General features: G+C 31.8%; 1 protein-coding gene across 2 annotated transcripts in view; it reads right to left on the bottom strand.

Moving 5' to 3' along the window:
• The window catches only part of LOC144975481 (GPI ethanolamine phosphate transferase 1-like), a 44,151-nt gene that overhangs the window by 19,173 nt on the left and 12,729 nt on the right, over window positions 1-12,249 (bottom strand). The window contains exons 10-19 of one of the 2 annotated variants that reach the window (XM_078919610.1): window positions 11,923-11,982; window positions 10,688-10,780; window positions 8,249-8,304; window positions 7,062-7,140; window positions 5,408-5,464; window positions 4,234-4,313; window positions 3,481-3,647; window positions 3,175-3,247; window positions 1,896-1,998; window positions 1,148-1,347 (exon numbers count right to left, since the gene is read on the bottom strand). In XM_078919610.1, the coding sequence (XP_078775736.1) occupies window positions 1,148-1,347; window positions 1,896-1,998; window positions 3,175-3,247; window positions 3,481-3,647; window positions 4,234-4,313; window positions 5,408-5,464; window positions 7,062-7,140; window positions 8,249-8,304; window positions 10,688-10,780; window positions 11,923-11,982 (968 nt within the window). The remainder of the gene's footprint in view (window positions 1-1,147; window positions 1,348-1,895; window positions 1,999-3,174; window positions 3,248-3,480; window positions 3,648-4,233; window positions 4,314-5,407; window positions 5,465-7,061; window positions 7,141-8,248; window positions 8,305-10,687; window positions 10,781-11,922; window positions 11,983-12,249) is intronic. The other variant, XM_078919618.1, reaches the window with a different exon arrangement.

Below are 12,249 nucleotides of genomic sequence, written 5' to 3'. Positions count from 1 at the left end.
CAAAAAAAATGCATCAAGTGTGCCTCTCAATTTTATATTTAATCCGAACAATAGTTGGGATGGATTAGAAACAGTATGTAAGACATATTATTTTGTCTCTTAGGCATTAATAGTTTCAATATATTCATATATACTTATTTACCCCGGAAACAGGAAAGGTTGTTAATAAAAATTTTTATAATAATGACTATTAGTGAATTCAAGCAATAGTGACCCTATCAGTGACAAATCCTACTGTTCTGACCAAGACATCTGCAATCAAAGGACATAAGCCGGTTCCAGTAAAAAAAAAAGTTGTCACTGATAGGGTCACTATTGTTTGAATTCAATAATATTCATTATTATTATATCGTAACAACCTGCCATTAAGCTAATTGTCGTATACATGAAAATCAAATGCATTTACCACCTAAATGATCAATTTAAATCAGCTATAAACAAAGCAAGAAGTAGCAATCAAATAATTTCTCATTCCATGCTGAAAATAAATTTAATATCAGACAAAATACCCAATCTTATAATCTTAAGCATTCATTGGATGTTTGATGGGCACACATCAAATGTGATCCATCCTCTGAACCTGGTGTCAAGTTGCATTACAACAAACATTCTTCTCAATAAATGTATCAAATTTCATAAATTAGAATTTACTTTCAATTTTAGTACCTGGTTTCCCAATACCGTACACAAGTTGAGGCAATGGTTCCCATTGTGTATTCTTTCAATAATCAAAAGTTTTCCTTTTTACTGCGCTAATCATTCTTTGCATTTTCTCATATATAGGCAAATAAACTCTAGATAAAGTGGAAGATTTAAAGAAAATCTTAAATACTGAATTATTCTTTGTCGCTCTGGCAAGAAGTAAAATAAATCCAATGGCCTTCAGAATATTACTGACTCATATTAACCAGGTTCGATTTTAAAATGATTCATATCTTACTGTTTTGACCAAGACATCTGCAACAGCAATGTAAATCAAATTAGGATTAAATAAATCCTGAATCAGACAAGTATCATTGCTCTCTATGTGAAAAACAGTAGACCTGCCTGTAGTTAAAACCAGAGAAGTTATGACTTGAAAGAAGTTTTGTCTGGTTAATAAAGGGTTAAACAGTGAAAATTACATTAAGTCAATTATGTTACTTACACCCAGTCATAATGCTTCTCCCTCCCAATGACAGGCATTAAAGGAAAAACAGCTGTTATTAGACAAGACACCAACCAGCCCACATCTGTTGAAGCTAAATCACACCTCTTATCACAAGTGATTCGTAATTTGATCACTGGCCTCAATGCCAGGGCCACTAGTCCAACAGACAATAGCTCTCTGTAGTAAAAGCTGAAAATCTGCAATAAAATTATACATTCATTTTTTAAAGAAAATCTAATCAAAACAACCTTACATGTTGCCACAATCGGGCGGTGCAATTGAAATACAATTATAAAATCTCCATAGTGGTCGATTAGATAACAACAATGAATTAAGAGTGAATCTTTGAAAAGGCTTTACTCTAAAATGTCAGCACATAATTTTATCAAGTAAAACATCATTCAAGCTTATTTTTGTGATTAATTCATGTCAAAAGTCTCATCAACCAATTATACATTAAAAAAAAAAAGAAGTGAAACTATAGCAAGACGGTAATCAGAAATATACTCACTAATCTACACAAATGTTTGCCAAACATGTTTTATTATTCAAATATATCAACTTATTTTTCCCCAATTAAAACTGTTTGCTAAAATTGCAATGTAAAAAGAACCCAGAATGGAAGTTGAGTAGATCTAACAATGTAGAGACAAGGAAATGTCCCGTATGAATATATTGACACTAAAAAAAATATTCTTCACTTAATCTTTAAAAAAAAAAAATTAAACTTTAAAGGTTTACTTACAGCAATTTCTAAACCAGCAATACACATGGAAACAGATAGGACTACACCCTTCAATTGCCCCTTCACATACAAGTCATAAAACGACTTCATGACAATTTTTAACCTGAAGAAAAGATCTGAGAATATAACTCTACAAGTACAACCATTCAAATACAGTCCACTCCAGATAATTGCAACACCTTGGGATCAGCGAAAATGTTGCGATTAACCGAAATTGAATTTCCTGTCCATGATTGCAACATTTTATACATTTGCTAAACTCAAACCAGTTGTTGTAAATATTATTCTGAGTTCACCACAGACTGAGCAATTTGATTGAAACAAAAACCATATGGTAGCAAGCCGACATGTTATTCAGATTGGACTAACTTTCACTCTTTTGTTCTCAACATTTGTAAGAGTCAAAGAGATTAGCCGTGATGAGAGACAATAAGCTCTTACCAAACTCGTTGGTCACAATGCACAGTTGTCAATCTCAAAACAAAGGAAATCGCTCAGTCTTCTAAACAATTGTCATTGTCTACCTGTGTCAAGACTATGCCCAACCCCCTTGCTCCTTTTTAATGGCAAGAGATGACATCCTAAATCCATACTGCAAAGCTCCGCCCTCTTTTGTCTCTAATAGAGCGGTGACACACTACTGTAACATTAAATCCTGCTTACTCGCGATTCTTCAACCTGTCACGATTTCATCCTTGATGAAACATAATCATGAGATTTTGTTTAAATGATTTCCTGTTTGCATTTTTTGAGGGCGAAATTTTGTTGTAATTAACCAGTGACTTTTATATAGTATTAATTCCATTTATTGGGAAATGTTGCCATTAACCGAAAGTTGCGATTAACTGAGTTGCGATTATCCAGAGTGGACTGTACTTGAACATTACTGAACGAATAGGCTTTGAGTGTGCAAGGGTATGAGAACAACAATAAAGAAGCCTTTTTTATCATCAATTTCTGCCCTATACGTGAGCAAGAAATTATAAATTATATATATATATATATTATATATATATATTATATATATATATATATATATATATATATATATATATATATATATATATATATATATATTATATATATATATATATAAGAGAGAGAGAGAGAGAGAGAGAGAGAGAGAGAGAGAGAGAAGAGAGAAGAGAAGAGAGAGAGAGAGAGAGAGAGAAGAGGAGGAGAGAGAGAGAGAGAGAGGAGAGAGAGAGAGAGAGAGAGAGAGAGAGAGAGAGAGAGAGAGAGAGAGAGAGAGAGAGAGAGAAACTATTGTCTGGCTTACCATCCTGCTGACTTGTACCAAAGAAAAACGGGTAACAAACAGTACATATAGCACATCAGTGGTAGGCTTTGAACTGTGTGTGAAAAATAATTGAAGGGATACTTGGTGAATTGGGTTTTCAGTTCTAGATGATTAGAAATACAACATTTCACCTCATTATTCTTCTAACTCAAGACTAGCAGAAGAACACAAATATTCTTATTTTCATCTTCTCCCATCTTGTTTCCATTTATAAAATAATATATATTCCTAGTTTTTATTTTTATCCTGTATTTTCAGCAATATATACAAAATCAAATCCCTCACCATAAAGCAACACAATGACACACACTGCCAAAAAGCCAAAGCCTTGAGCAAGAGTCTTGTTAGTCTTTTGTTCTCTGTACATCCCTTTGCCAATGGCAGTGTGCTCGAATGTTAAAATGGACATAATGTAAGCCATCCAGCCGGTAAATCCAAGAACCACGCAGCCCCTGGGATTAAAATGTGAAAATGTATTATTCAGTTTCATTTACTGTAAACAAAACAGATAAAGTATTATAAAGCAGAGCTTCTTACAGAAAATTTCAAAAATCTCTTTTCTTATTTTCCAAAAACTTCTGATTTATGTTGTAGTCTATATTTTACTATGCGCCTTTTCAAATGCCAGGATCTAATTTAAACGATTTAGAATTTTTAAAATTTAATTTTTTTTTTTTTTTTTTTACAAATTTAAAGAATTTGTTTCATATTCACATTTTGAAAATAAGAACAATAATTTTTTTAAAAAAAATCACAGAGAAGCAAACATACATTATATGATTTGTAAATTAAGGTGGGTTAAAAAAAAAAAAAGACCGTACAGTGGACCTTGGAGGTAACAATATAATCAGTCATTTCAAGTCTTATCAGAGTTCTCAAAGAATGTCTGAAGCAATGACATACAATGGTAATTAGTGCTAAAAACACAAACAACAAAAAAACAAAAAGGAACAAAAACAAAAGACTGATTAAAGGCATCCTTCAATTTGAATGCTGAATCCGAAGTCCACTGTATTCTATAAAAACTTCATATCTCACCCAAGAAAAAAGCGATCATAAGTCTGGTAATATCTTAAACCATCCAGAGCTTTTTTGATTAAAACATTTGTTTCATTGATCTGCAAAAAGAATGTAGAAAAATTTAGAAAAGTGCACATCTTCTCCAAGAATGAATATTTTATATGGAATAAATGTCAATAAAAACATTGGTAAAACTAATCTTAAAGTTTATGCATGGCTCTTTCATATATTGCCAAGTTAAAAGATAATACACTTTACGGTATGGAGGACGGCCATCTCACCAGAACAACTAGACATACAACAAAATTCATGCATTCACAGAAAAACCCACTCAAAAACACTAAAACACAAATTGAAACATCTTCAAATATTCATTTGCACCCCGCACTACCAAAGACTGGAACACTCTTCCAGAATCATGTGTGAACAACAGATTTTGTTATTTTCAAGCAACGATTATCAAAATTTTTCAGCCTAAACACCAACGATGGCTGTCACATTCAACAACTCTCTCCGCTCTCAAATACAATTACTCAGATTTGAGTAGACTTCCAAGTAACATTCAGATTCAGATGATGGATAACCAGATAACTAGCTACTCCTGGAGTACTTTGACAGCCTTGCCCAGAAGGGTGGATTGATGAAAGAGGTCCTGTCTGCAATTCAAAACATAATGTGGAATGCAAAGCCTAAGTAAGTAATATCTAACTACTGGAAAAGAGCTAAATAATTCTTTTATTTCTCCTGGAAATCATGGGTGAGTTTTTGAAAAAAAAATCTTCCAGGTTTTCCTCAAATGTAACATTCCAAGTAGTCTTGAACCTTCTAGAGAACATTTAAATCGTGGAGACCGAATTGAAATGATGCTGAAAGTTAAAACAAAATCAATCATTCATCCTGTTTAGTTGATAAAGGGGAAACCCAAAACGTCCACAGTATCTGTCTTTGTCTAATAAATTGAAGCTAACAATTCAATACTCATCGTTATTTTTAACAAATATTTATTGATATGGTGAGACTCCCCCCCCCAAAAAAAAACAACAAAAAACAAACAAAAAAACAAACCAAAAAAACCCCCCAAAAATACAAACAAAAAAAAAAAAACAAAACAAAAAAAATATATACTTGATAAACATTGTCATGATCAACCTATTTAGATTTGAAAATAATAGTCACAGAATTAAATACTTACAGACTCAGAATAATGTCCGTCCCGAATCAGCTTTCTGATGTTCATTAAAGACTGTAACTGAGAGACAAAATAAATTAAAAACAAATTCATTGATTCACCTCAGACATCACATTTATTTCTGAATTCATTTTATAATATTATTTCCTTCCCATGTTACTGTTTATTTATAAAGAAAGTGAGCCAGAGTTGAGACATTTTTTTTGTGTGCACTGGTTATTTTAAAGGATTAAAAATTAATAGGGTGAGTCAAAAAGTAATGGGACTCTGCTTATTATTTTAAAACAAATTGAATCAATACCATGCATTATATCTCAAATTAAAGCTTGGCATTAGTCGAGTAGAATGCTACTTCTCAACATAGTCTACGCCTCTCTCAATAGCTACAGCCCACCTTTTTGTAAGGTCAGGTATCCCGTCCTCATAAAACTGAGTTGACTGAACTTTGAGCAAATTTTTCACTACTGCCTTGGCTTCTTTATCATCTCCAAAGCAATGTCTCCTCATTGGGTGTCCATATTCCACTGATTGTCTCTTTGACTCAGGTTCAACCCACCTAAAACACTGCCTCTACAAAATGCCTGAGTTTTATAGACTTTACCAATGCTTTTGAAAATGTTACTCGATGTTTCTTCTTTGAAAACACGAAATTCAGTGACAACTTTCTGTCACTGACGGACATCCATGGGGGCAGCCATTTTGACCTGACATAACTTTGTCAACATTTGACAAAATTAAAATTTTAAACTTTTGGTCTAAAGAGTACAAGTGTAAGTTCAATTGAGCCAAATATGACGTCACGTGAAAAAGAAATGAACTCTAGTATAAGGTAGATCGTCCAGATGCCATTTAGTATCAACTTTATGGCAATTGTCTAAGTACAATAAATTTTTGCAATACCATACATAACCTCACTGCATCAACATCAGACCACATGGGGAGGGATAATACAGTATTATGTTAAGACTGATGCACTTGGTTATTATTGAGATTTTCCATATTGAGATTGTGAATTTATCCAAAAAGACCACAGAATCAAGTTCCTACTATTGGAAAACAAGTCGCTTATGTGAAATACTGATCATTTAGAAAATTCTTTACTTATCTTTATTTTTCACAACTTAAAGATCTCTTACGAAGATAGGATTCTGCTAAACACTCATTTTCTAACCATTTCCGCACAACCGCTTTCTATGCCTTAATATCAGAAACCTTCGATGTAACAACTATAAAGACGAGTTTTGTGATATTCAAGTAGCAAGTATTAGAGATAAGGATGTTTTCAACCTGGATCTTTATCAGGCTTCTTTAAAAGTATGGTGCAAGCATTTTTGCCAGTTTATGTTTACATCATTGTCAATTTATTCACAATGCCACATGTTAATTTCCAAAGCAGGTCATATAAAACCAAATTTCCATGTCACACATAAAAAATCACTTATTTGACACCTCTTTTGCACTAACACTTATAATATCCATCATTGTCCAAGTCGGGTACTCATTTTACTTAATGAAATTGTCATAATAAAATATAGTTATGTACTTATTGTCAACTATCTCATTAATGGTAACATTCTCTGTTCTTTGACTTTCACCTATATTGGAAAAAAAGGAATCACTTAGTCTTTACAAGTGAAGAACATTTCTTTTCTCTCACTTTTTTTTTTTTGCTTGGTTCCTCAAAGACATGCAAACGAAAATGTAATTTACTTACTTTATCAATTTCTGTAAGTTCTCTGGGTACATAAAAAAGAGAAAAATAATAAAGATTACAGACCAATTGGCAGTTTAGGTCCATCAAATATATTATGAATCCCGAAACTCATAATAAAGATATTATAAAGTCACTTCTAACACTTTGTATTGAAAAACTAAAAGGATATTCAACTACTTGCTAAACCTTTATAGTGAATGGCAATTTCTGTTTACAAACCAAAAAAATATATTCCTTTGAAATGAAATGGCTATCCTAATTTTGATCAGACAGTGAGACTGTGAATGCGTGTGATTCCCAGGTTTGAAGTAGATTCTGTAGATTGCCCTGGTGGAAAGGTCATATCCTGGCCAACGACATAATATGGTTGGGCAGGAGTCTTATGCATGATATCTTTAATTTTGCAGGATTAAAGTAAGCCCAACTACCCAATTAATGCCATGCGAACAGCTCACAGGAGAACTAACTTCCAACTTGTATCCAGCTCAATCCATTCACGTTTGAAAATAATTATTAAAGGGCTTTACGGCGCTTGCAACACATTTAGGTCATTTCAGCGCCAGTAAAAAGGAAGAAAATAGGAAAGTTAAATCATAGATTTAAAAATTGAAAGAAAACGAGAAAATGTGAGGCAAAGGAGAATGGTTCAAATAGGAAACAGATGTTGATTCCAAGAGCACACTATCAGTATATTTAGTTTGAGATCACCTTAAAGCCTCATCCAGACACAAGCATAAGTCCCCACCAAGAGGATTCACTCAAATGTTTACAAAAAATGTAACAGTATAACAGAGAGATGATTTACAAGGGAAAAAATATCATTTCCCAAAACTATAGCTATACATTTGACTGTTTCCCTCCCAGTAAAGGACTCTGGCCTGGGTGAGGACAATACCAAGTAATCTCATTTCAAGACAAAGAGACAGAAGGCAACTCAGAAAACAGATGTAGGGGCATAGACACAGTAAGTCCATTCTAGGAGGTCAGGAACCCCATCCAGGTGAAAACAATTGTGCGAGGAATAATACAAGTATTCTAACAGTCAGTAATAGCAATAAAGATTTTCTTTTAACAAAGTAATTGACAAACAATAGTGACTTATTATTGTATTATTAGTTATATTCACGTACGAAAAAGGTCGAAATATTTCAGAAATAGTTCTTTTCTTGACCTGGTCCATCTTCACCTGAATGGAGAGAGAGAAAAAAAAAATTAAATACAGATAGAAAGAAATTGATTTTAAATAAAATTGAAATAAAATGAAACTGATTAACAGAAAAAAAAACTCAGAGAAAACTTTCTATTGATTCTATCATTGATAAAAAACCCTCAACAAAACAGTTGTATAAATCCTGTCTTAATAAAACACATTTAATATTAACAACTAAATATAACTCAGATGTAACGTCATGCCAACACAGGTACCTGTAAATAAATGCAAGTTCTTTAACACTTGCATGAGGTATGAACAATGAGGGAGGGGAGGGGAGAAGGGGGGGGGGGGGGGGGGTTGAAAGACTGCCTGGGTTTTAATAGAAGACGATAAGAATTAATTATAAACTGCAAACTATGAGAAGGCAATAAAATTTTCTAAATGAGAAATAAGGAATGTTTAAAAATTAACATTTAAGATAAGTTTTTATTGAGCATATGATCACTTAATTAACGGAAACCATCTAAAGCCCCAATTGTCCTTTAATCAAATATCAACATAGTTAATTTTTAAATGCTTTAATCGAACTAATTGGATAAATCAGGGTATTAATGAGAAGGCAAATGAGTTTGTTAGTAAATGTTATGGTGGGTTTAGTGATAGAAAAAAAAAAACAAGGAAAAAAAAACTAACTCCAAAACAAAATAGAGCAAAAAGAAAGGGAATGCATTAAAAAATATTGTGCCCCGTCACACACACACCCACGCACACGAACACACACAGAGAGGCAAACAAAACAAGAAGAAAAAAACCTCATAAAACCACAGCTCACAAAAGCATGAACTTATCATTTAAATATTATTTACAAAAAGTATTGGCATTTTAAGGAATCTCATCAATCTTGATAATTATAAAAATTTTAGAAAGAATAAAAGATGGCCCTTTTACATTGTCACATGGTAAATTAGCATAAAATAAGGAAAAGTAAAATGCAAGCAATGATTAAAATAAATATTTTATGAATGCAAAACTTTAGTTCAATTCTGAGATTAATTGTCAATCAAAAAAAAAAACAAACAAATTATATTGTGAAAGCAACTACAACTTCTATTATACATACTAATGCAGGACTCGTGGGACCTCAACCTTCCAATCACCTCAAATTTATAAATGAAAAAAAAAAATAATCAAACAAAATCATCTTTAAAAAAACCCAATGAATAACAAAAACTAAAAACAAATTATGAAACAAATGATAAAAAGTAGACGAAAAGGAAAAAAAATATAGATAGATGAATACAGAGAGCTGAGAGAGAGAGAGAGAGAGAGAGAGAGAGAGAGAGAGAGAGAGAGAGAGAGAGAGAGAGAGAGAGAGAGAGAGAGAGAGAGAGAGAGAGAGAGAGAGAGAGAGAGAGAGAGAGAGAGAGAGAGAGAGAGAGAGACAGAGGAGAGGCTTGGAGAGGTAGAGAAGTGGGGGGGGGGGGGGATGGAAGAGAAGGGGTGAGCTAAAAACAAACAAAAAATGAACTAGTGCCATCTTACCAATGGAGGATCAATATTTGAAATGACATGATTTGATGACGCTTTGAAATAAAAAAAATTGAATGAAACTGACTTTCTGTTATTGATTTAAATCTAAAATAATACCTGGTATTATCCGTAATATAATCATTTTTAATATTCATTAATACAACATATATATCTATCTTTAAAATGTCAGCGATAATTTTAAAAAATAATAGATAATAGAAACTACATTGTATTGTATTGAACATTGAAAAAAAGTAGAAGAAAATGCATGGGACATGATATCAAATATCTTCACAAGTAGACCAATAGGGGCTTTCTTACTGCTATTTCACCCTCTGGTTAGGTTATCACCGACAAAAGAAAAAAAAATAAGAAAAGAAAATGACACACCCATATGTAAACTATCTTTAGCTGCAATTTCGTATGGAGCAAGTTAGATAAAGAATTCAAAGACGCCCCCAAGCTTAGTAATTATAAGTAACTTTTGTAAACATTCCTATTCAGGCAGGCCTATGAATAGTAATAGCATTTGCATTTTGTGTTACCTATTGTCTTTCTGTGTATTATGCCTTAGAGCACTTTGTGGATTCTGCGCGCTATATAAATTAATTATTACATTACATTACAAACTATCAATAAGCATGCAAAATGTTTGTAGAATTTAAAGATGATTACAGATTACATATACCACAAATTAAAGGAGATAACTGATGTTTAGTATACATTCAATAATTTATAATTAGGTTCTCTCTATCACTTTTTCCAAGACTTAGTCTCCCTGTATTGCTTATTATTATATTTTTTTAAATAACAGATATATGGACAAGTTGTAAAGGAGTGAAAAAAAAAAAACAACCCAAGAACTCCAATAAAATAAAACACCTACTTCAAATTGAGCAAGGATCTGTAATGCATTTGCCAAAAGCAACTTTGCTTGGATCTTTGTTGAACCGCTAAGGACATCGATGGGTAATTTTCCCTGCATCAACATTTAACAATACAATTCATCACTGAAATGACTTAATCAAAAGTTACCACTGTCCTTTATCAAGTATAATGAGCGGGGGAAATACCACACAAATTTGAATTAAAAGTCAAAATAATCAGATTTACAATATTTGAATGTTTTGCAGTTTAAGAAATTACATTCATTCTCCTCGATAAAAGCAGTATTATTTAACTTTTTAGGTCGATTTTCCATATGAAATCAACCTTGCCATAATAACATATTAAGGTGGTAAGTCCAATGTAAACAATGTGACCTCTCGTCACATGATGAAAAAATACTTCAAAAGCAAATATTTTGATATCATGTATCAATGGTTCTTTTATCAATAATGACTAATCGCCTCAACACAGAATCATGTTGGAATGATTTAAAGCTAAAAATTTTGGTTATGAAATTTTAGGTGAATTCAATGTTTTAACAGAGGAAAGTGAATAAAGTTTATTAAACAAGTTTCACAAGCTGATTTATTCTTTGCTTTTGCTAATAAATCTTAAAATTTAATGGCACATAAATGAAATAGAGAACCAACAAAACAAGATGGTACTATTAAAAATATGAAATTCTGATTATTTTGACATACAACTCGATTTTCCTCATCTGATTCACCCTGATATAAAACCAAATTGAAAAGAAGAGCCACACATCATTATGCAAAAAGTGCCTTAATTTTAAGATGAAATAACCAAAAACTGCTTTAATATAATGAACTACATGACATTAAATGATTAGTAGACTATTCTTCAACTCAGAGACAAGATTTTAAAAATTCTTTATATTTATTTTTATATTTATTTATCTTGACCTTCATATTTATAAAAAAAGATGGTCAAAATCAACTAGAGCTCATTCATTTATGTTTAGAACTGGCCTTGTTTGGAAAAGTCTACGTGCCAAAGCAAATGCTGCATCTTCTGATTAATATTTTAAAATGAACTTGGTAGCATTGTATTGGATATAAATAAAAAATATTTTATTTTTATTTTTTTTTGTTGAATTGATTGAAACAATGATATTTTAGATAGGGCGACAAACGTCGATTGACCTATTTAACACTCAAATAGAATATTATGATATGATCTTTTAAATATTTTACAAAATATAATGAAACATACCACAGAATTCAAAGGAAAAGGCACTCCAATAAGAGCTGTCATAAGAGGGGCAATATCAGCCTGGAACAAAAATAAATAACACAGGTAGTCTGATATAACAATATATTTTTGAGCAGTCAAATATTAATATAAATACAGGTCGTAAAAATATTCAGTTTTAGAATTCTTGTATAGCTCATCTCATTCACATCTCTTTTATTCTGTGATGATTTTTAAAAAATAGCATTGGAATAATATAAAATCAGTTATCTGTAATTTATGATTGTTTATTTTAACGTGCTCATAATACTCTTTCAAAAATGTAATTATGTGACTAAAACAAGAGTT

Source organism: Berghia stephanieae, chromosome 1 (genome assembly GCF_034508935.2).
Source record: "Berghia stephanieae isolate SIO BIC M18660-M18661 chromosome 1, UCSD_Bste_1.3, whole genome shotgun sequence".
Taxonomy (NCBI): Eukaryota; Metazoa; Mollusca; class Gastropoda; order Nudibranchia; family Aeolidiidae; genus Berghia; species Berghia stephanieae.
Note: the sequence above shows the minus strand (reverse complement) of the source record. Positions and strands in the feature narration are given on the sequence as shown.